The sequence below is a fragment of the Nematolebias whitei genome, chromosome 1 (assembly GCF_014905685.2).
Source record: "Nematolebias whitei isolate Nwh7 chromosome 1, NemWhi1, whole genome shotgun sequence".
Lineage (NCBI taxonomy): Eukaryota > Metazoa > Chordata > Actinopteri > Cyprinodontiformes > Rivulidae > Nematolebias > Nematolebias whitei.
The window spans coordinates 7338029-7359730 of NC_056498.1; the positions used below are offsets into that span (position 1 = coordinate 7338029).

A 21702-nucleotide genomic window follows, 5' to 3' on the forward strand; every position below is an offset into this window, starting at 1 on the left:
GAAGCGAGCTCCATCCATTTTCCATAAGGAAAACATGTCAGAAAAAGCTAAACATTTCAAAAAGCACAAATGGCACGAATACCAAAAGTCTCAGCAGGAATGTCCTGAATGAGCCGAACATTTTGATACATGAAATGTACAAATGAACAAAAACTGCTGAACAAGCGACGTGCTGAAAAATGTACGGAAGAAAAACGGACCACAATGGTAAGAATGATTTAGAAACATTCACACAATTATTTTATTTATATATTTTTTGTTTCCTTTGTTCTGCTCTGAAGAGCAAAATAATTAATCTTCTTTCAGCAGTTCAGGCTAACAGTGTTTCTAAATGGATACAAGTTTACATAGAAATCAGTAATCTGCATTAATTTGCTTCTAACTAATTATTACGAGTGGTGATGGTGTAGACATAAATGGATGTCATTGCGTCACCTGCAGGTGTGGCACCAGCTGACAAAGGGAGAGCAGCAGGTTGCCAGAGACTGCTGAGGCCGACGGTAATCCAGCTCCAGACTTTGAGAGGACCAACACCCTGAGCAGACTCTGTCGAAGAAGTGCATGCTGGGGCTGCCTCTGAGGTTCACAGTACAGGTACCGGAGGAAGGGAGCCAGCATGGTGATGTAAGATGTTTTATTTCTGTAATATGTAACACACAAAAGAACAATAAGAAATCGTCAAAGCTTCGGCGTTGAGCTACATGTGAAACTAACGCTTCAGACGAGATCTGTCTCAATAAACAGTAAATCAATTAATCGCATGATAAATGAAAATAATCAACCTCATTTTCATTTATCAGCTTTATCATTTCTTCGTGTCTCTCTCTTTCTACTGAAGACACTGGATGACAAAGCTCAACTCCGGTGCTCTTCACTGACCCCTCCCTTTCTCTTTACTCTTTAAAATCTGTTTTAACCGTCCAAAATCACATTTTTGGATCGTTAAAAGCAGCTAAGCTGAGAAGCTAAGCTATGAGCTAAGCTAACAGGTCGACTTCGGGGAAAAAACCTCTGTCTTGTCAAAGCTCAAAAATTCACGGTTGAAACCAGTGTCTTTGTGTAAAAAGATGTTTTTCTCTGCAAAAAGAAGCTGAGAACTTGTTTATTGATTAACAAAGTCCATGCTCAATAATCCAGGTATACAATCCAACAATTTTCAGTCAGGTCATCTGGACAGTTTCTTTTTTTGTGCCGAAACATTTCATCTTCCATCCAGAAAGCTTCATCAGTTAAGGAAACACACAACACAAAACTGATTCTTCCCCCAACAGCTTATTCCAAAGTGGAACAAACCAGTTATGTTTGTGCTAAGATGGTCTCTTTGGCACGCCCCCTCCTCCGGTGCCGGTCCTCTTCCTCGTCAAAACCAACAAAGTCCATGCTCTATAATCCAGGTATACAATCCAACAATTTTCAGTCTGGTTGTTTACTGATGTTTTATTAAAAGCTTTGTGTGACAAATGCTACGCTAAAGAGCTCAACCACACCGAGCGTCCGCCATTTTGAGAAACGAAAAAAGAAACGAGAGAAAGCCCACGTCACGTCCAGGGGCCTCCCTCCCATTTTTCTTAAAGAGACACGCTGCTCACTCCCTCACTATCCATCCTTCGGTTCAAACAGTCTTATACTGCCATCCAGTGGTCGAAAAAAAGGTACTACACACAAACTAACCAACAATTCTTCTTAAATTTGAAAAATAATTACTAATTATTGTCAAATTTCAAATAATATTATTGTTTATCGCAATAATTTCTGAGACAATCGCCCAGCAAATTTATTGTGACAGGCCTATTTCAGACTAATTTTACAATAATTAAAACTATGCCCTCGGCACCTTGCGGTCATCGAGTCAACCATGAACTCCTCTGTAGACTGAAGGATCAAATGTGAAGCCACCTGTCCAACAGCAAAATGAAAGAAGGCATATATTGACTGCACTAGACTAACTCACACAGTAAGTAACTGTGTGATGTGTTGGACTTGGATGTTCGACTTCATGTCTTTTCAACGGATGCTGGAAAGCTTTGAGTGATTAGCTGGTCGGTTCAAGACCTCTACTGGGGCTGTGCTTACCTGTCAACAGCCTGTCGGGTAAAGTCATCAATCTCCAGCAGCAAAGCTGGCCAGCAGTCCGCTCGGTTCTCCAGGGATGTGATGAATGGGTGAGGACTGCTCCTGCACAGCAATACGGGGAGGAAAAAGTCATACGTTTATTAAATTGCCTCTTATGATCCCTGATTTCAGCATTATGAAGTTAGTGTGGGATTATATGAAGTTTTAAAACTCTTCTGTGCTTAGCTATGCAGGTACAGCCAGTGTTGATAGCTACAGTGGAAACAAGATGTTTACATACACAGTATACAAAAACACATGACAATTTCTGTCTGACATTTAATCAGAATAAACTGTTCCTGTTTACAATAACAGGATTCACAACATTTTTGTTTGCTAAATCTCAAAAGCATAAAAGTGTTTTTTATACATTAAGACTACAATGGCTTTGTGAAAGTCCAGATGATGATGTCATAACTTTGATTGGTTATTTTGAGTAAGTTGGAGGGTGTATTTTAAGGCACACCTCTGCTTCTTACACTGCTTCTTTAAGTGGCATCAGTGAGCAGAAAAAAACCAACAGCTAAGATAACAGGAAGGGAATGTCAACCTCCACAACTCTGGCTCATCCTTGGTGGTGGGTATGGTGCCATTTTGATCAGTTTAAACAATTGAATAAGAGACATTCCCTGTGTTCTGACTAAATTAAAACTGTTCAGCTGTAATGGCCATCCATTATCTTGTACCCGCTTCTTCCATTTTGGGTCACGGGGGTTACTGGTGTTCATATCCAGCAATCACTGTGCGAGGGGCGGGGTACACCCTGGACAAGTCTCCAGTCCGTCACAGGGACACATAGAGACAAAACCATTCACTCTCTCACTCACACCTAGGGACAATTTAGAGTTACCAATCAGCCTAACATGCCTGTTTTTGGTCTGTGGGAGGAAACCAGAGTACCCGGAGAAAACCCATGCATGCACGGAGAGAACATGCAAACTCCAGCAAGAAAGGCCCCTGGACCAGGATTTGAACCAAGGACCTGCTTGCTGAGAGGCAGCAGCTCTACCAGTTACGCCACCGTGCTGGCTGTAATGGCCGTTGTTACATTTAAAGGAGGAATGGGGAAGCTTGAACCATCTCATCTATGAAGGGTGGGGGTGTTGGCATCATGTTGTGGGGTGTTTTACTACAGGAGGGACTGGTGCATCATGAGGAGAGATTGTGATGCAGAAATATTGAAGCAGCATCTCACAACATCAGCCAGGAGGTTAAAGTTTTGACACAAACGGGCCTTCAAATGGACAGACCCTCGGTGTATGGCTAAATTTGTTACAAACAGGTTTAAAGATGGCAGCATGGTGGATCAGTTGGTAGAGCTGCCGCCTCTCAGCGAGAAGGTTGCCAGTTCAAATCCTGGTCCGGGGCCTTTCTGGGTGGAGTTTGCATGTTCTCTCCGTGCATGCGTGGATTTTCTCCGGGTACTCCGGTTTTCTCCAACAGACCAAAAATATGAGTTAGACTGATTGGTAACTCTAAATTGTCCCTAGATGAGAGTGAGAGAGTGAATGGTTGTTTGTCTCGCTTGTCTTTATGTGTCCCTGTGATGGACTGGAGACCTGTCCAGGGTGTCCCCTGCCTCTCACACAGTGATGGTTGGATATGGACACCAGTGACTAAAGCTGTCATTTCTAACCCAGGCCCGAAGCCCGTCTCAGGCTTTGATACGGTTTTCCAAATCATACAGCACAAAGAAAATCAAATAAGAATGCACAAAATAAAATCATGTTAATCTACTTGGCAAAGAGGAGGCAGGTCCGACCAGCCGGTTGAAAGAGGTAAAAAAAAAAAAAAGTTGCGTTAAGCTCAGCTGGATGAGCTGATCACCGGCTGCACTCGTCCGCTGACCCGCCAGATGAAAGAGGTAAAAAAATGTCCAATTAAGCTCAGCTGGATCAGCTGGATCAGCTGATCACCGGCCGCACGCCTCTCCTCACCTGCTGTCATCTGCAGTGAAGGAAGTAGCAGCATCTACAAAAGCCGAAGCGAGCAGTGTGTTCAATTAAAATAGCCTTGTTCTATATTTTTCCAAATGATTTTGCTCTAAAAATATTTTTGTTCATCTGTATAATAGCCCATCTTTAGAGTGGATTTTTAGGCTATTTGTTTTGTATGTTAATATCCATTGGGTGACTTGTTAATAAAAATATCTTATATCTTCCTTTCCTTGAAATACATTTTTAAAATATAATGTCAAACTGATTTGCTTAAAAAAAGAAGTAAAAGCAAAATAAAAAAAAAAAAAAGGTTGGGGGGGGGGGGGGTCGCGTTCGGGCCTGTAATTACAGTTAATTGGTCGGGACAGATCGGGTTGGGTTTGGAAAAAATGGCTATGGCTTATGGGGGAGTGGTGGCGCAGAGGTTAGAGAAGGTGGGCCTGTGATCGGAAGATCGCCGGTTCAAGCCCCGGTACCGACAACATCAAAAATGTGGGTGGGGTAGGTGAAGCACCCACACCTGCCCCCACCCTCATTCACCCCACTCTGGGCCCATGAGCAAGGCCCTTGACCCCCATCTGCTCCCTAAACAGGTCTCTCTTGAAAATGAGTTCTCATGGCTCAAAGAGACTACCTGGATAAATAAAGGTAAATGAAAAAACAAACACTAAAATCACAGATGGAAACTTGATTTTGAAGAAAGGAATTAAACATTCTCTAAAAAATATAATAATAATAATCACTTTTTCATAATATGGGCATTTAACAAATATAAATAATTTAGAGAATCCTCACCGACATAAAACAGGAAAGGTTTAGGCTGATTTAATGTGAGCTCCTTAGAAATGTGCATTTTCCCAAAAACTCAGAAAATAAGATAAGACAGAACTTAATAGATCCCACAGGAAATTGTTGATATGGTAAGGTTCAGGTGTCCCAGCTTTTCAGCAGCCTTGAACGCAGCATTACTTCTGTGTATCCAGAGCAGTAAGAAAGTCTGAAGTCAGATTCACAGGAAAACTGATCTGTGCACAGCAGGACTTGGTTTTACTTATTATTACTTATATAATCAATACTGTGTTTTTCTACTTGTTGTTCTAATTTGTTTGCAGTGATAAAATACAATTAGCTGTCAGTACCACCATAATGAGTTTTTCTCCTTGACCTTGTTACCCTGTGAGATGCAGACTGCTCTTATTACTCTTAGATCACCCCATTCATTAGGTGCAGACAATACCCTGAGGTCAAAACCAAGTTGAAGCCACTGTGTACTTTTAACCTTCCAGTCCACAAAAAGGCAGGGGTTAAGACAACACTGTTGTTGGTGGTGGTGTATGTGTGCATGTGTGTTTGAGGTCAGTGCCATCAGGCCCACCTACCCAGTCGTTCAATCAATTAATCTGAATCCAAGTGTAGGAAAGAAGCTCACTGACAGAGCATGTTTGTGCCTGGAACAGTCCATAGAGTGGCCCAGACATATAGACAACCCTCTCCTCCTCCTCTTGCTCTTTCCATTCAGTCTTCAAATGGTAATCTGTCTGACCATCTCTGTCCCGTCTTCTCAGGTGCCCTGTGGCCATCTCCAAACCCTTAGCTTTACAGCTCCCATCCATCAGGCTTTAGTGGTGTTCTCTACCTTTCAGGCGCCACACAAAGGAAGAAGTCAAGACAGGAATCTTCCTCCCTTCTGTTCGACTGCAAGTTCACCATTAAATCAGTGCTCCAGCAGACAGATGGACTAGGTAAGATCACCCACCCCTTTCCTATAGGTATTTACAGGCTTCACTAACCTTCACAGAGCAATATGGCTTCAACTATAAAACTGTTAACTGCACAGTACGAAACAAAAAAAGGTAATAAAAAATAGCAACAGTTTACTGTATTCCATTATTATACGTTAAAAGCAGGAGTAACTCTTTAAAAAGTGTTCTTCTGGCATAAACACAGTTAGGATTGTTATTTTATTACAAAGCTAAAAGGCTAAAGTACTGAAGTAATACATGTAAAACATCAGGCAATTCTCAGTTGACAAGAACTGTTATTGGACTCCAACACTTTTAACAATGATTGATATCAACCCCATCAGGCTTCAAAATCCAGGATTAAATTTGCTGATTTCAACAGGTACATTCCATGGTAGTTGCTGTATGACAACCTTTACTTCAGAAACTTGATATTAATTCAGGAACTCTGGCCAATTAAATACATATCTAATCTTAAATTTATCAACAAAAAAAAAAAATCTTAACAAAATAGTTGCAAATTAATTGTGTGAACATCTGAACCAAAATTATCTGTTTGAAGAGTTTCAGTCAGGATTTAAAGCTCACTGAATCTGCATTGGTGAAAGTTACTAATGATATTCTCATGGCCTCTGACAATAGACTTGTGTCTATACTGGTCTTGTTAAACCTCAGTGCTGCATTTGATAAAGAGATCACAATGTTCTACTACAGAGACTTGAATGTGATATTGGGATTACAGAAACAGCTTTAAACGGTTTAAGTCATATCTATCTGATAGATTCCAGTTTGTAAATATAAATAATAAATCTTCTTCATACACCAAAATTAGTCAAGGAGTTCCTCAGGGTTCAGTGCTTGAAACAATACTATTTACTTTATATATGCTTCCATTAGGTAAAGTTATTAAACAGCACAGAATACATTTTAATTGTTATGCTGATGATACACAGTTATATTTGTCCATGAAACCCAATGAATCCAATCAGCTACTTAGACTACAAGCATGTCTTAAACACATAATAACCTGGATGACCCTTAATTTTCTGCTTTTAAACTCAGACAAGATAGAGGTTGTAGTTTTTGGACCCGAGCATCTTAGGAATACATATTTCAGTCTTTCACTTTCTCTGGATAGCATTAATCTGGCCTCCAGTTCTAATGCAAAAACCTTGATGTTATTTTTGATCAGGACATGTCTTTTAACCACCCACCTTAAAAACATTACTAGAACTGTCTTCTTCCACCTGCGTAAAATCACTAAAATTAGAAACATCTTATCTAAAATATGATGCAGAAAAACTGGTTCATGCATTTGTCACATCTAGGCTAGACTATTGCAATGGTTTACTATCTGGGTGTCCACAAACTTGATTAAAAAGACTTCAGCTTATCCAAAATGCTGCTGCCTGAGTTTTAATGAGAGTTGGTAAGAGAGATCATATTTCTCCAATTTTAGCTTCTCTCCACTGACTCCCTGTCAGATTTTAAAATCTTGCAAAGCTCTCAACAACCAAGCTCTTATTATTCCACACTTTCCTAACAAAGAAATTCACTCTCAGACAGCAGGTTTACATGTGGTTCCTAGAGGTCTAAAAGCAGAATGTGAAGCTGAGCTTTTAGTTTTCATGCTCCTCGCTTGTGGAACCAACTGTCCATGAAGATGACACTCTATAGGACCTAGTTGAAGAGTTTCTTTTTTTTGACCAATTCTATCGTTAGGGTTGACTTGGGTTTCCTCAGCTTAGTTATGCTGCTATAGGCTTAGACTGCTGGAAGACAAATTGACCACATTTCCTCACTCTGCTGCTGTCTTTACTTGCTCTACTCTTTATGTTTGTAATTTTTCCTATTAACACCTTTTTCTTTATCTTTCTTCTCACAGAATCTCCACCTAGACCAACCATTCTGTGTTTGTGTCTCTTTCCTGTCCTCTCTCTCACCCAGCCATTTGAGGAAGATGGCCGCTTATCCTGAGCCTGGTTCTGCTGGAGGTTTCTTCCTGTGCTTCTCAGGATGGGAGATTGTGACAAAAATAAGATTCAAAGCAACCTGTTGTCTTTTTTTGATAAGTAACTTTTATTAATTAGCATTTCATATTGTTTGTACAGTAGATTATTTTTGTTGGGAATTGGTGCTGTAAAAAATTACATGAATTCAATTAATGCAGCTTATTTTAACTAAGCAATTTAAATACAAATCAAATTACAAAAAATAACAAATAATAAAAAAAACAAAAAAACACCTGCAAGATGAGCCACTAAGGTATTGCCATTCATAGAGAAGGTTCATTTCAATCTAAGTGGACAGATCATCATTTGACTGAGCAGACAAGCCACAAAGAATATACGTGGCTAAGAGGGACAGAGAACAGACTACAGCCAAGATAACTTGCCATGAAAAATGAGATGAAGTGGGGAACACAGCCCTAAACCTCCCCTTATCCTGCTGGGGGCTAAAGTGCTCTAAGTCTTAGTGGCAGATTGCACAGGGCTGCTAGAAGCAGACGATCAACAATAGGCACCAGTGTGCATCCTTCATTAATCCTACAGCATTTACAGTTGCCCAGCAGTGCCAGGCCCAACAACCAATGAGTGACCAGACTACCAGGCCAATGGCGCCACCCTGCTGCCCTCAACACATTCATCTTCCCACCAGGGAGGTTAAGGCTGCCAGACAGACAAATGCTCAAGACAGAGATCAAGATTGAGGGAGAGAGAGAGGGGGACAATGGGAACGAGAGACTAGGAGAAAGTAGGAATGGAGATGTGGCGACAAGGAGCTTTGAAGATCAGTAAGAGAAAGAGAGACGTATAAAAAAAGACAAAGAAGCTCTTTTTTCACGTGCTGCAGCTTATTAAGGAGGCCCAGGATGTTGGCAGAGGTGCTGAGCTAAGGCTAACAAAGGAGAAGGAGGAGTAGGAGGAGGTGGAAGCTCCTGTATGACAGTTTACCCAGAGAACACTGAACAAAATAAACTGACGTGTCAAATGATACCCTATCACCATTGTACATATACGAAGTCAGCTTAAAGAAGCGAGATACCGATGTCCTGTCGCTGAGGGACTCGAACCCTCAGGTTGAAGGTTTGAAGTTTTATTATTCCGTCCGTCCGTCCATCCATCCATCCATCTTTCCATCTCTTTCTCTGTGTGTTCCTATGAAGGCTTGTGAGCCACTGATGTCCATCTCCAGTGCTTAGGCAAGATGCTTGGTGCCCCATGAACATGCCTTCAGGCAACCCAAGCCCACAGAAAGACCAACAACCATTCACACTAACACCAAGGGACAGCTCCATCCATCCATCCATCTATCCATCCATCCATCCATCCATCCATCCATTCATTATCCATCATCCATCCATCCATCTATTCATCCATCCATTATCTTTACCTGCTTCTTCCTTTTTGGGTCACTGGTGCCCAACAGTCACCGTGAGAGGCGGGGTATACCCAAGACAGGTCTCCAGTCCATCACATAGACAAAGAGACAAAAGAGACAAACAACCATTCACTCTCTCATTCACACCTAGAGACAATTTAGATTTACCAATCGGTCTAACATGCATGTTTTCGGTCTGTTAGAGGGAACCAGAGCACCCAGAGAAGATCCACGCATGAACAGGGAGAATGTGCCATCTCCACGCAGAAAGACCTCAGGCCCAGAGTCAAACCCAGAACTAACCAGCTCTCAGTCATTTCTCTATGAGCAATTCCACTCCTAACACTGACAAATCCAAATCTCCAAAAACAGAAATGTTGAGTTTGCACTCTGCAATTACAAAAGTCTAATAAAGATAAATGCAAACAAGAGTACTACATACTGCACATAATACGCCCGTCAACAAACTATTACACAGCAAACTACAGCAATGGTCAACTATGACCTTGAAGTGTGACTTTGACCTTGGAGCTGAGATGATAAAAGATTATGGGAGCTGTCTGGTGGTGGTAAAAATGTGTATCAAGTTTCATTAAATTGTCTTGAGTGGATCAGAAGTTGTGGTCCATACAAGCAAAGACCTTGAGCATGCATCAGGATAAGCAAAGACCTTGTTTCAGCTTTGACCTTGATGATAGGCGTATTATAATCTAACTGAAAATGTGGGTCTTGTTTGTTTGTAATCCTATAAAGAACAAAAGGCATCAAACCACACCACATTAGTGGTTTTTGTTTTATTCAGCTGCTGAAAACCACTGTATAATGCCACTGTGGCTCTGTCTGAACTGTAACAGTGAACAGCTGATAAAAACACACAGACGGACTGACCTGATGGAGTAAGGACAGGTGAAACGACTTTCCTCATTTCTCTGATCAGCCTGCATCTGCAGTAGTCGTCCGATGACTTTTATTAGGCCCTGAACATTTCTGTTCACAGTGCAAAAACAGAACACAGATTAGGTCATACTCAGAATAACTTTGGATTATTCAACGTAAACCTTGGTTCTTTGATAACAGGGTGAGGTGTTTCACTACAGGAATGGTCGGAGTATTCTTAATTCATACTGAGACGATTCCCAGAAGAAGAGGCAGAACAAGCCTTTGGCTTTGGACTATTCTTTTTAGTCATAAAGGGTTTAATTATTTATTTGTTTGCTTGATTGATATTTTAACATGACCAAATAAACCCTTCATTCATTCAATTCTAAGTAAAGTTTCACTGAAGCCATGTTTGTAGCTCCACACATCTCAAACTGTCACAGTCAACCAAGACAAATAAGATCAGAACTTCTGATGCATTTCTTCTAAGAAAGTCAAAATATTAAAAAGTGAGATGTGAACCTGGCAGAAGGCAGGAGATTGAGGACAGTGTTGAGGATGTAGTGCAGATCTGCGTGGCCCTGATCCGCTAACAGCACCACAGCGTCGCAGCAGGCCGAACGTACGGGTGCGCAGTCGCTGCAGCACTGCTGCCACAGAACCTCCAACGCCGGACCCTGACATGCAGCACATCCAGGTGAGAAAAATCAAACACAAACATCACAGTCAAACAGTTTCTGTTAGTACTGTCCTGACAACAGACATGTTTCACATGAGTAAAAGATCTAATGTACACTAACAAATCTTATAGTCACAACAGCATAAAAAAGAGCACCGCATACGGCACATTATACCCCCGTTAACAAACTATTATATGGAAATCTATAACAATGGCCCAATTATCTCTAAGTAATACTGGCTTGACAAAAAAAATCTATTGAATGGTTAGAAGGGGACAATATGAACCAATAAATGTTGCTCATGACATTTCATTCAGTGATAGTACTCTGATGTATCAAGTTCAGTAAAATAAATTGAAATGTACAGAACTTATGGTCTGAAAAGCAAAGACAATCTGACCCAGACCTTGGAGTGGGAAAGGAGTTCAAGATTCAAGGTTCTTTATTGTCATTCACATCACATGTGGTACATGAGGTGGAATGAATTGTGTACTCAAGGTCCCAGTTAGTACATCCAAAAATAGCAAAAGTATAAGTATAAAAAACAGTATTAAAGGATCTAAGATATACACTAAACATTAAAAACAAAAAAGGTTGAATCATGTCATCTGGACTTCGTTTTTTTGTTAAACAAAAAAACGAAGTCCAGATGACATGATTCAACCTTTTTTGTTGTTATATACCTGGATGACTGAGAAAACAAACTTTGTGTACACTAAACATTAATAATATAAAATAATATTGTATATTAAACAGCAGCCTGACCATGAGTCTGTAGTGAGCAGATGGGTATGAATACAGCAGCTTAAACATAAGAGATCAGCAGCATGGATAATCAGCAGCACAGATGTCACATATCACCAATTAAAGTGGCAATACATTGATTTCTCTTTCCTTTTTTTTTCTTATAGTGATTATCCTGGTTAGGAATTTATGAGTCTAACAGCTTCAGGGTAGAAGCTGTTCCTCAGTCTAGTGGTTCTACATTTAATGCTTCGCAACCTCCAGCCTGAGGGGAGTGGGGCAAAACGTGTGATAATTGCAAATGCAAACTCCATCAAGACTCTATCAAGACTCCATCTAGTGGAGATGCATACATGCATGAAGTTTTGTTAAATTACCTTGGATAAGAAGATGTGGCCAGGAAGATCGAAGTCCTGGTTTGACATTTGACCTTGCTTTGTGACCATGACCTTATCGGGAGGGGGCAGTGAACGCAACCCTTGTCTAATGATGGTACATACATTATATTGCCAAAAGTTTACTAAGTTTACTTCCCCCTAAGACACAATGGTACATGCTCTATTCAACCGCTGCTCAGCTGCCTGGCTGACATCAGGAACTGGATGGCTTTAAATTTCTTAAGTTTCAATGAAAAGAAGTCTGAAGTCATGTTGTTCCCTCCCAACAACACGATCACAAACCACTGCATCAACCTCTCTGCTCTAATCCTGTCAGAAAAACAAAGAGTCACTAATCTGGGCGTGATAATGGACCCTTCCCTGAAACTTAACAATCACGTAAACATGATTGTTAAATCATGCTTCTTCCAACTGAGGCGGCTGTCTAAACTGAAGCCCATATTGTCCAAAAATAACCTGGAGACAGTAATACATGCATTTGTTACATCTAGGCTTGATTACTGCAATTCGCTTCTGTTTGGTATCAGTCAGACCTCTATAGCACGATTACAACTGGTCCAAAATGCAGCAGCACAATTTTTAACCAGTACAGGCAAAAGAGAGCACATTACACCAGTTTTGGCCTCACTGCACGGATTACCGGTTCACTTTCGAATCCAGTTCAAAATACTCATGTATGTCTACAAATCATTGAACAGTTTTGCCTCCCCCATCTCTTTGATCTGTTACAACTGTATGTCCCACTGCGTTCCCTGAGGTCAGCGGACCAGTTGCTCCTCACAGTTCCAGGAACTCGTCTTAAGCGCAGAGGTGACAGGACCTTCTCTGTAGCAGGACCAAGACTCTGGAACGAGTTACCTCTGCTTGTCAGACAGGCCCCCTCCCTCTCGGTTTTCAAGTCCCGTTTAAAAACCCACTACTATTCGGTGGCTTTTAACACCAGATGATCTGTGTTTTTGAACCTGTATGCTCCACACTGGTTTGTCGTCATTATCTGCATCGTTTTTATGTCTATATTTCTGATTTACTTCATTTTGTATATTGTTTTGTGTGTTACCAGTTGTTTTGTCTGTACAGCACTTTGGTTGGCCTTGACGCCGTTTTAAGTGCTCTATAAATAAAGTGGTATGGTATGGTATGGTATAGTTCGGTAAAAGTATTTACTTGACTCCCTTTTCACTCATATGAATTTGAGTGACATCCCGTTCTTACTCCATACAGTTTAACGTGGTGTTGATCCACCCTTTGCAGCTAGAACAGCTTCAACTCTTCTGGAAAGGCTGCCCACGAGGTTTAGAAGTGTGTTTATGGGAATTTTGGACTATTCTTCCAGAAGCACATTTGTAAGGTCAGACAATGATGTTGGACGAGAAGGCCTTGTCACGAATCACGTTCCATAGATTATATTTTCTGTCACCCTGATCACCCTTTAAAGTTTGCAATAGATCTTTTCTGTAAGTTTCATTTATTCTGTCCACTCAGGTAATGTTTGTTTATATATATGTGAGTTTTAGTTGGTCTTCTTTGCATGCTGGTTGAGGGTGATGTCACGGCTGTTTAGTTTGTCTTCAGTGCAGCCAGCAGCAGCTGATTGAACTCAACTGGCTGCACCTGTCGCTCTCACCCTTTAAAAGCTGCACTCTTTCTCTTCTTCGGTGCCCGGTAGTTGAAAACAGTTCACTGTAAGTAGATACGTCGCGTTACTCATCCTGCCTTGTTCCCCCTTAGCCTTTCATGTCCCCTTGTCATAGTTTACCTGTCTCCTCGTTCCTGTCCCTCTCCTGGTTCCTGTCCTTCCCTCTTGGCTTGACCTCCCGGCTCCTGAACCCACGACTTACCTGGACATCGTCTTTTGTTCGACCCATTGGATTACCACGTCTTCTGTCTTCGGTTCTGACCTTTGCCTGCACGACTACGCCTCCTCGTCTTCTCCTCCGGTACCTCCTGTCATCTGCTCTCCGGTTTTGGACCCAGGCTTGTGTGAGCACGTCTCTGCGCTCAACGGACTCACCACCCACCTGTCGCTGCGGCCAGCTGTAGCCCCTCACCGGACTCAGCCTCTCCTGCAGCGGTCCGGATCAGTTTGGACTTCGTTACTCTCCAGAACCCCCAGGATCATCGAAGACGGTTAGTGGTCCTTCTTATTTGACTTTTCTGCTCCCCATAATCTCTTGCACGACCACTAACCGATCTCTATCTCATAGACTTGTCCCTGATCCAGAACCAGTACCAGAACCCGAACCTAAACCATAACCAGCACCAGAACCGGTCCAATCTGCAATATCTCTCCTAGAAAATAAATACTATTTAATTTTCTTCATTTGTGTGGTGATTTTGGTCCAAACTAAAAGGGGTTTGTTACAGGCCTGGCTTACAGTCTCCTCTAATTCTTCCCAAAGGTGTTCTGCTGGGTCGATGTCAAGACTTTGTGCAGGCCAGTCAAGTTCTTCCACACTAAACTCGCTCATCCATGTATTTATGGATCTTGCTTTGTGCACTCATGCACAGTCAAGTTGGAACAGGAAGGAGCCATCCCCAAACTGTTTCCACAAAGTTTGGAGCATGACATTGTCCAAAATGTCTTAAAATGCTGAAACATCAAAAGTTGTTTTCACTGTACTTCATGGAGCTTTGCTACTGTTTCAAGTTTTAGCGGTTCTGCACCACACCGCACCAGTTAAGGGCCTGTCTACTCCCAGTACCCCCACTCAGCTCAGTTTATTGGACCACCTTGTTTGAGGTCCCAAGTGGACTGCTCTGAGGGGTTGATTTTGACGTAAGCAGACAGCAGCTGTTGATTTGCCAGAGGAGCTATGTTACTGGATGATCTGCCCAGCAAAACTGTAAAATATGTCTGAACATCCACTTCCTCATCGTGTTGACAGACGGCACCACAAGAAATGAGTGCATTTATTGAGAGATATCAAAAGATGATGGTGCAGCATTGCTACACCCGGACTTATAAGCAGAGCAGGGATAAGCTAAAGAAATTCAAGTCTGATTATAGGGCGATTAAGGACCATAATGGGCAGAGTGGCTTGAACAAAAAAAGACCAGTTATGATCTTGTCCACTTTACACTGACGATCCCCACAGAGTGGGAAGCAGGTCAACCTCCACTCTAATGGCAAATCACCTACACCTGAGAAGGACTGAGAAGAGGAGAGCAGAGTGGAGCAGCACTTACCAATGGCAAAGTGACATAAGTGGCCAAGCCCAAGTCCTGAAAAACAACCCCACACCATAATCCCCGCTCCTCTAAACTTTAACTGTGACACATTGCAGTCAGACAAGAACCTTCCTTCTGGCCACCGCCAAACCCAGACTCAGCCATCGGATCACTAGACAGAGAAACATGGTTCGTTGCTCCAGAAAACCCATCTCCACTGCTCTAGGGTACATTGGCAGTGTGTGTTACACCACTGCATTCGATGCTTTGCATTGCACTTGGTGATTTAAGGCTTGGGTGCCATGGAAGCCTGTTTTATGAAGCTCTTTACACACTGCTCTTGAACAGGTCTCATGGAGTTTGGAGGTGTGTAGCTACTGACCCTGCAGAATGTTGGTGACCTCTGTGCAGCTCAGCATCCGTTAAGCCCGCTCTGTGAGCACCTGAGAGCGACCTTTTATCTCATAATTGTTTGTAGAAGCAGTTTGCATGCCTATGTGCTTCCTTTTATACACCTGTGACAGTATATGTGATTGGAACACCTCAATTAAATGATTTGGATGGGTGAGTGAATACCTATGGCAATATAGTATAAGTGTATATAGTGACACTGTGGGCCACGACATCTTACATCATAAGCTTTCTGAAATTGGTTTCTCAGATCACACTACTGGCTGGTTCTATAATTATCTCTCAGATCAGAGGCAATGTGTAATTATAATGGTACTTCTTCCAGTTATCGAACAGTTAACAATAGTGTACCACAAGGTTAAGTCTTAGGATCCACCCTCTTCATAATCTACATAAGTAATGTAGGCCAGATCATTCCTGATGCATCCTTACATTTCCATGCCGACGACGCAATAGTTTATTGTCAAGCTAAAACAGTTGCTAAGGCTGTTCAGCTCTTACAGTCTGCATTCGATCCAGTCAGATCTGTTCCGTCTCAAACTTGTGCTAAATGCTGATAAAACAAAAGGAATGTTGTTTACAAACAGGAAGTCGATATTAGTAGTCCTTCCTTCTATTTTATCTTCGAATGAGGTTACTATTGAGTTTGTCGATTCTTATAAAATCTTATAATTAATCTAATCTAATTCTTATACTTGGGTATTTTGGTCGATTTGCGTCTCTCTTTTAAGCCTCATGTCAAAAAACTTGGTAAAAAAATTTAAAGTTAAACTGGGTTTCTTTTTTAGAAATAGATCTTGTCTAACTCTGAACACTAGGAAACACATACTGCTACATTCCCCCCCTCCAATGATTATGGTAACATTATTTACATGAATAATCCTGCAAGCTCCTTGCAGACGTTGGACGCTGTCTTTCATGGTGCGCCAAGATTCATAATTGGCTGTAACTATTGTACCCATCACTGCACCCTGTATTCACTGGTTAGCTGGACATCATTAACTTCACTTAGACTCTCCCACTGGTACATTTTCATCTTTAAATCACTTCTTGGTCTGTTGCCTTAGCCTTCATACATCTCCTCCTACATGTCTCTGTGTGAGTGCAGCTACAGCATGCGCTCTCCGGACATTATTACATGCAGTGTTCCCTCAGTGCGGACTAGAGGTGTAGAAAAAAATAGATTTTTAAAATATTCTAGATTCTTAGTCCTGGCGATTCTGAATCGTTTCTGAAGGTCCATAAATCGATTTTAAAATGCATTTAAATGTTATATTTTTTCTGCTCCCACTACATGTTCGGCCACCGTAGAATTGAGCCGTGTAGGCCACCATACAGCAAGCTCCCTTTATCTGAATGGTCTGCTAAATTTGCGGGACAGTAGTTTGGAAATACGACAAAATGCGCGGAAGATGAAAGCGAAGCAGCCGACCAGTGAACTTTGCAACAAACTTCCAGGCTTCTCCGAAGGCTGTAAAGATTTCCCTCTCCATCTCCTGCTATATCACAAAGGATTTAAGATCAGACAGCTCAGTGGAAGGTGAGGGGTTTAGTTTCATTTTTAATACATTGGCCCCAATGTACATTATTCCTTCATGTAGAATTTTTTTTTTTGCGATAAAGCAGCACCACAACTTCACCACGAAACAACAAATGGGAGAAGCTCTGATGCAGCTGCAGCTCAAAGGTAACTGTTTTTTTTTTAATCATAATATACTAAAACTTAGACAAGTTGTACAACAAACTTTATGTAATTTGTCTTTTTAACAGGTTGAAGAGGACAGATGAGACACATCACCTGGAGCCAGTTCTAAATGATACAATTTATGGTTTACAAATTATTACAGTTCAGAAGAGTTTTTGTGCTTGCACAGGTTTTGAAATTTTGTTAAATATTTATTAAATATGAATCAATATGGTTAAGACTGAAGTCTGTATATTTCATATTAAGTTTTGAAAATATAACAAACGTTAAAGTAATATGGTTAAAAATAACTGTGAAGTCTGTATTTTATTTTGAGTTAAAGGTTAATATAATATGTATGGTAGGCTGAAGTCTGTTTACTTTTGTATTTATATATTTTTGAATTATTTGGCTGTGACGGACTGGAGACCGGTTGTTCCCCGCTTCTCACACAGTGATAGCTGATATGGGCACCAGTGATACCCGTGTCTCTAAAAGGAAGAAGTGGATAAAGATGATGGATGGATGAATCATCTGTTCCTAGATTATTTTTTATTTTTTTAATTCAGGCAACTAAGCTAACCTAATACTGATAATTTAAGTTACAGAATTTTATGCACTCCTATATTTTTTCCAATTTTTGGTATAAATATAAAATGACTAAAAAATATTTGATACAGTAAAGAAACTAAAATGATTGTTTTAAATAAATGTTCTATTTGTTTACATTGTTGTTTAATCTTTTCAGCTTGTCAGTTACATATACATTACAACTGAAACAAAATTTCTGACCATTTCAATAGAAAAACCTTTTCTGAATCGAAAATCGTTTCCGAATCGAAAAATCGATTTTGAATCGTATCGTGACACCAAAAATCGGAATCTAATCAGATCACCAGACACTGAGAGATTCGCATTATATGATTGTCTATTGATGTCTGCACCTCATCTGTGTTCATTGTTTAAATCAGGTCTCTCTTGTAAATGAGTCATCGTGGCTCAATGACACTAACCTGTATAAATAAAGGTTGACTGAATGAAAAACGTGTATCAAGTTTCGTAAAATTATCTTGAGCGGATCAGATCAGAATTTTAGGCTATACAGAAGTTACTGTGTAGCCTGAAAAAGAAAAAAGCAAAGACCTAGGTTTAAAACTTTGGACCTTGATTTGTGACCTTGACGTTGCTCTGGGATTATGAAATATGTATGTGACACTCCAACTAGTGATGATGCATATGAGTGGAAAACTTGGTAAAGAAACTGAAAGTTAAACTGGGTTTCTTTTTCAGAAACAGATCCTGTCTAACTCTGAATGCTAGGAAACACCTTGTATCTGTGACCTTCCTTCCCTCCATTGATTACGGTGACATTATTTACATGAACACTCCTACAAGAACCCTGCAGATGTTGGATGCTGTCTATCATGGTGCACTAAGATTCATAACTGGCTGTGATTATCATACCCACCACTGCACCCTGTATTCACTGGTTAACTGGTCATCATTAACTTCATGAAGACTCTCTCACTGGTACATTTTCATCTTTAAATCACTTCTAGGTCTATTGCCTTCATACATCTCCTCCTACATGACTCTGCGTGAGTGCAGCTACAGCGTGCGCTCTCAGGACATTATTACCTGCAGTGTTCCCTCAGTGTGGACTGAACTTGGCAAAAGGGCCTTCTCCTACTTTGCTCCTGTTTCCTGGAATATCTTACAAAAATATTTGAAGCTCTTGACCTTGACCTCTCTAAGTGGCTTTAAGAATCTGTTGGGACTCCTGGCAGGGACCAATGCAGACATGTTCCTGTTTTTAGTTTTCTACATTCGCCTTAGAAACTAGCTGTTTTTTGTTACTTTTCTTTTTTTTAGCCATCCTATTCATTAAAAAAAATTATAATCTGTATGCCTTTTTATAACTGTTTATTGTTGTCGCTGTTGTCCATTGTTGTCATCATTCTTTGTTGAAATCAGGTCTCTCTTGTAAATGAGTCCTCAAGGCTCAATGGGGTTTATCTGTCTAAATAAAAGTTGAATGAATGAGTATAAAGGTTTGTTGAATTATTTTAAGCGGATCAGAAGTTATAGTCCAGTCAAAGAATGGGTACACATGAACGGAGACTATACCAAAATATGTCGGTCTTTGACGAGCGTATAAAAATAATTAAAAAATGTAGCCATTGTCATGATCAGCGGCCCCCGCTGACCCCTATCGGCCCCTATCTCACACTCAGTCCCTCCTGTCATCGTTTCAGCCCCTCATGCCATAGTTTCTCTTCCCCTGCTTTGTAATGCCTATCACCCATCTCCAGCTCAATCCTGCTCCTTCCAAGCCATGCCACGCCTCCCTTGTTTCTCACAGCAATCAGCCTTGATTCCATTCACCTGTTCACTTCTCATCTAGTTCACCTGCTCTGCAACCTTTATAAGCTCCATGCTCACTCTCCACCAGAGCCGATTATTACACCTCTCATGGTCCCTGAGAGACACTATTTTTCTTCAACAAGCTAATAGCACTGTCAGAAGAACGAAGAAGGAAAGTTGTCTAGCTTGACCAACCTTTGTTAAGAATGCATGTGGCCCTGCCACGTCAACCTCCTGGCGTCCCGGTGAGTTCTCCTCCCCGAGGAGAAGCAGACGAGCAGTCTTGTTTCAAGGTAAGCTCCGAGGAGTATTTCTCAGTGGCAGGTTGCTACACGCTGGATGACGCCATCTTGTAATTTTCCTTTTATCGCCGACTCTCGGAGCGAATCGGATGGTTCCTCTGGGACAGGCGACGTCAGCAGCAGCCCCCCCGCTGCTCACTCCCTCCTGGAGAGTGTAGTGTCGGAACGAGGGGGGCAGAGCGAATGCCCCCCCCCCCCCCCGGACCTTTTTTTCCCGCATCGGTGACAACACCACTCCCAGCCGTCGGTGCCGTCCTCTGGAGCTGCCGGCATAATCCAGGAGGCGGCTGACATGAAGGGACTTTTTTCCGTCCCTCTCCTTCCCCCGCCCAGATCGGATGATCTAGCGGGAAGGTTTCTGGGTTTCCATTCCGGCTCGCCGTCCTGATTCCATCTGGCCTCATTTCCCAGCAGTGATGTCCTACTGGGACGAGGCCACAGCCAGTCCTGGTAGAATAGGGCGCCGGTTCCCACAATTGCGCCATCACCAGAGTGGAGGGATTTCACCGAGCGGAAATTCCCTCGGTGCCCCCCCTGGAACCGAGCCTGGCGGAGGCTTTCGGAGCAAGATGTCCAGGTTGGACCAGCGTCCTGCTCCTCCAGGTAAGCATGACAGACGGTGACGTCGCTCTCCAACCGAGCTCACCAGTGTGCGTTCCAGGCGGCCGCAGCGAACAATACATTACGCTGCTGGCGTACAATGTTCAAGAGGCTGGAGGAGACGTAGCACTCCCTCTGCAAGGCAGCTGACGTCATCCTCAACCTGTGCGCCTCTTTTGTTGTCTGCCGGTCTCGCATCGCAGCCGGAAGTTGAGGTTTTCCAGAGGTCCACCTGGCCCGTCACTCCACCTCCCTCTCGGAGGAGCTGCAGAAAACTGTTTTGTTGGAGGGCCCCCATCAACGACAGACGCACTGTTCGGGACCATTTTCAAGATGTTCCACGGCTGCAGCAGCATCTCACCACTCCGCTACGCCAGCCCCGCCCGTCAGACATCAGCCTTTCCCATCCCAGCAACCGGAGGTTCAGCATTTCCCTGAGATTGCCAACAGGCGGCGCCCTAGGACAACAAACCGTAGAGCTCACGGGGGAGATGATTCAAAATGATGGTTTGCGGAGGATGTGTGTAAAGATGACCCGAGTTTTTGGAATAAAACATAATTTAATGATGAAAGTGTCTGTTTTTTAGCCAGTCTGTCAGCTTGGATGACCTCACAGCAGCTCCTTCATACATCCTCCACACAAAACGAGCCGGTGGCCTTTAAAAAGGTTTTTCAGAATCACCATTGCTCCAAATAAGGACGAGACACTCGCTTGACAAAACAGTCGAAGCGAATGTGGTCCACAGAACGAGTTCAGTGGAATAACTCGTTTTCAGCCCGAGTTGCACACTTCCAGGAGCGGCATGCGTCTCACAGAAGCAAACGCGTGCTTCTGCGGCGCCTGCAGCCTTCATTCAAACGATGCGGCGTTGATGAAGGCGTGCACAGGAGCGGCATGCGTCTCACCGCAGTGGTGTCAAACACATGCTCCCGTGGCGCCAACAGTTTTCACACGCCCGTCCTCAACACACGCCGGTCCACATAGACATGAATGTGAACCCGCAGCCCGAGCGCGGCACAGAGGAGCTCGATGGAGTGTATTTGTCTGGGTCAGTCAGATACAGCATCATCGAGTTAATTGCAGGGTCCAACTTCTGAAGTTGGATGATGTCTGGGTCAGTCAGCATCGGGCACACAGAAACTGTGTTATCAGCAGGTTTAGCTGCAGCTTGTGCACGTGTGACTGCCATTACCTCAGTTGTAGCTTGTGACGACTGAGTTTTGAGTAGCCAGGAGGGGTCAAAGGACCACGTGGGTCCGTCAACGGCTCCTTCCTTGGCTAGGGAGTCTGCAAGGTCAT

General features: G+C 42.3%; 1 protein-coding gene across 1 annotated transcript in view; it reads right to left on the reverse strand.

Annotated features, from left to right (window-relative positions):
* Positions 1 to 21702, reverse strand: part of focad (focadhesin) — a 179343-nt gene that overhangs the window by 110717 nt on the left and 46924 nt on the right. The window contains exons 3-6 of the mRNA XM_037681614.1: positions 10574 to 10728; positions 10061 to 10159; positions 2074 to 2175; positions 436 to 640 (exon numbers count right to left, since the gene is read on the reverse strand). Coding sequence (XP_037537542.1) covers positions 436 to 640; positions 2074 to 2175; positions 10061 to 10159; positions 10574 to 10728 — 561 coding nt within the window. The remainder of the gene's footprint in view (positions 1 to 435; positions 641 to 2073; positions 2176 to 10060; positions 10160 to 10573; positions 10729 to 21702) is intronic.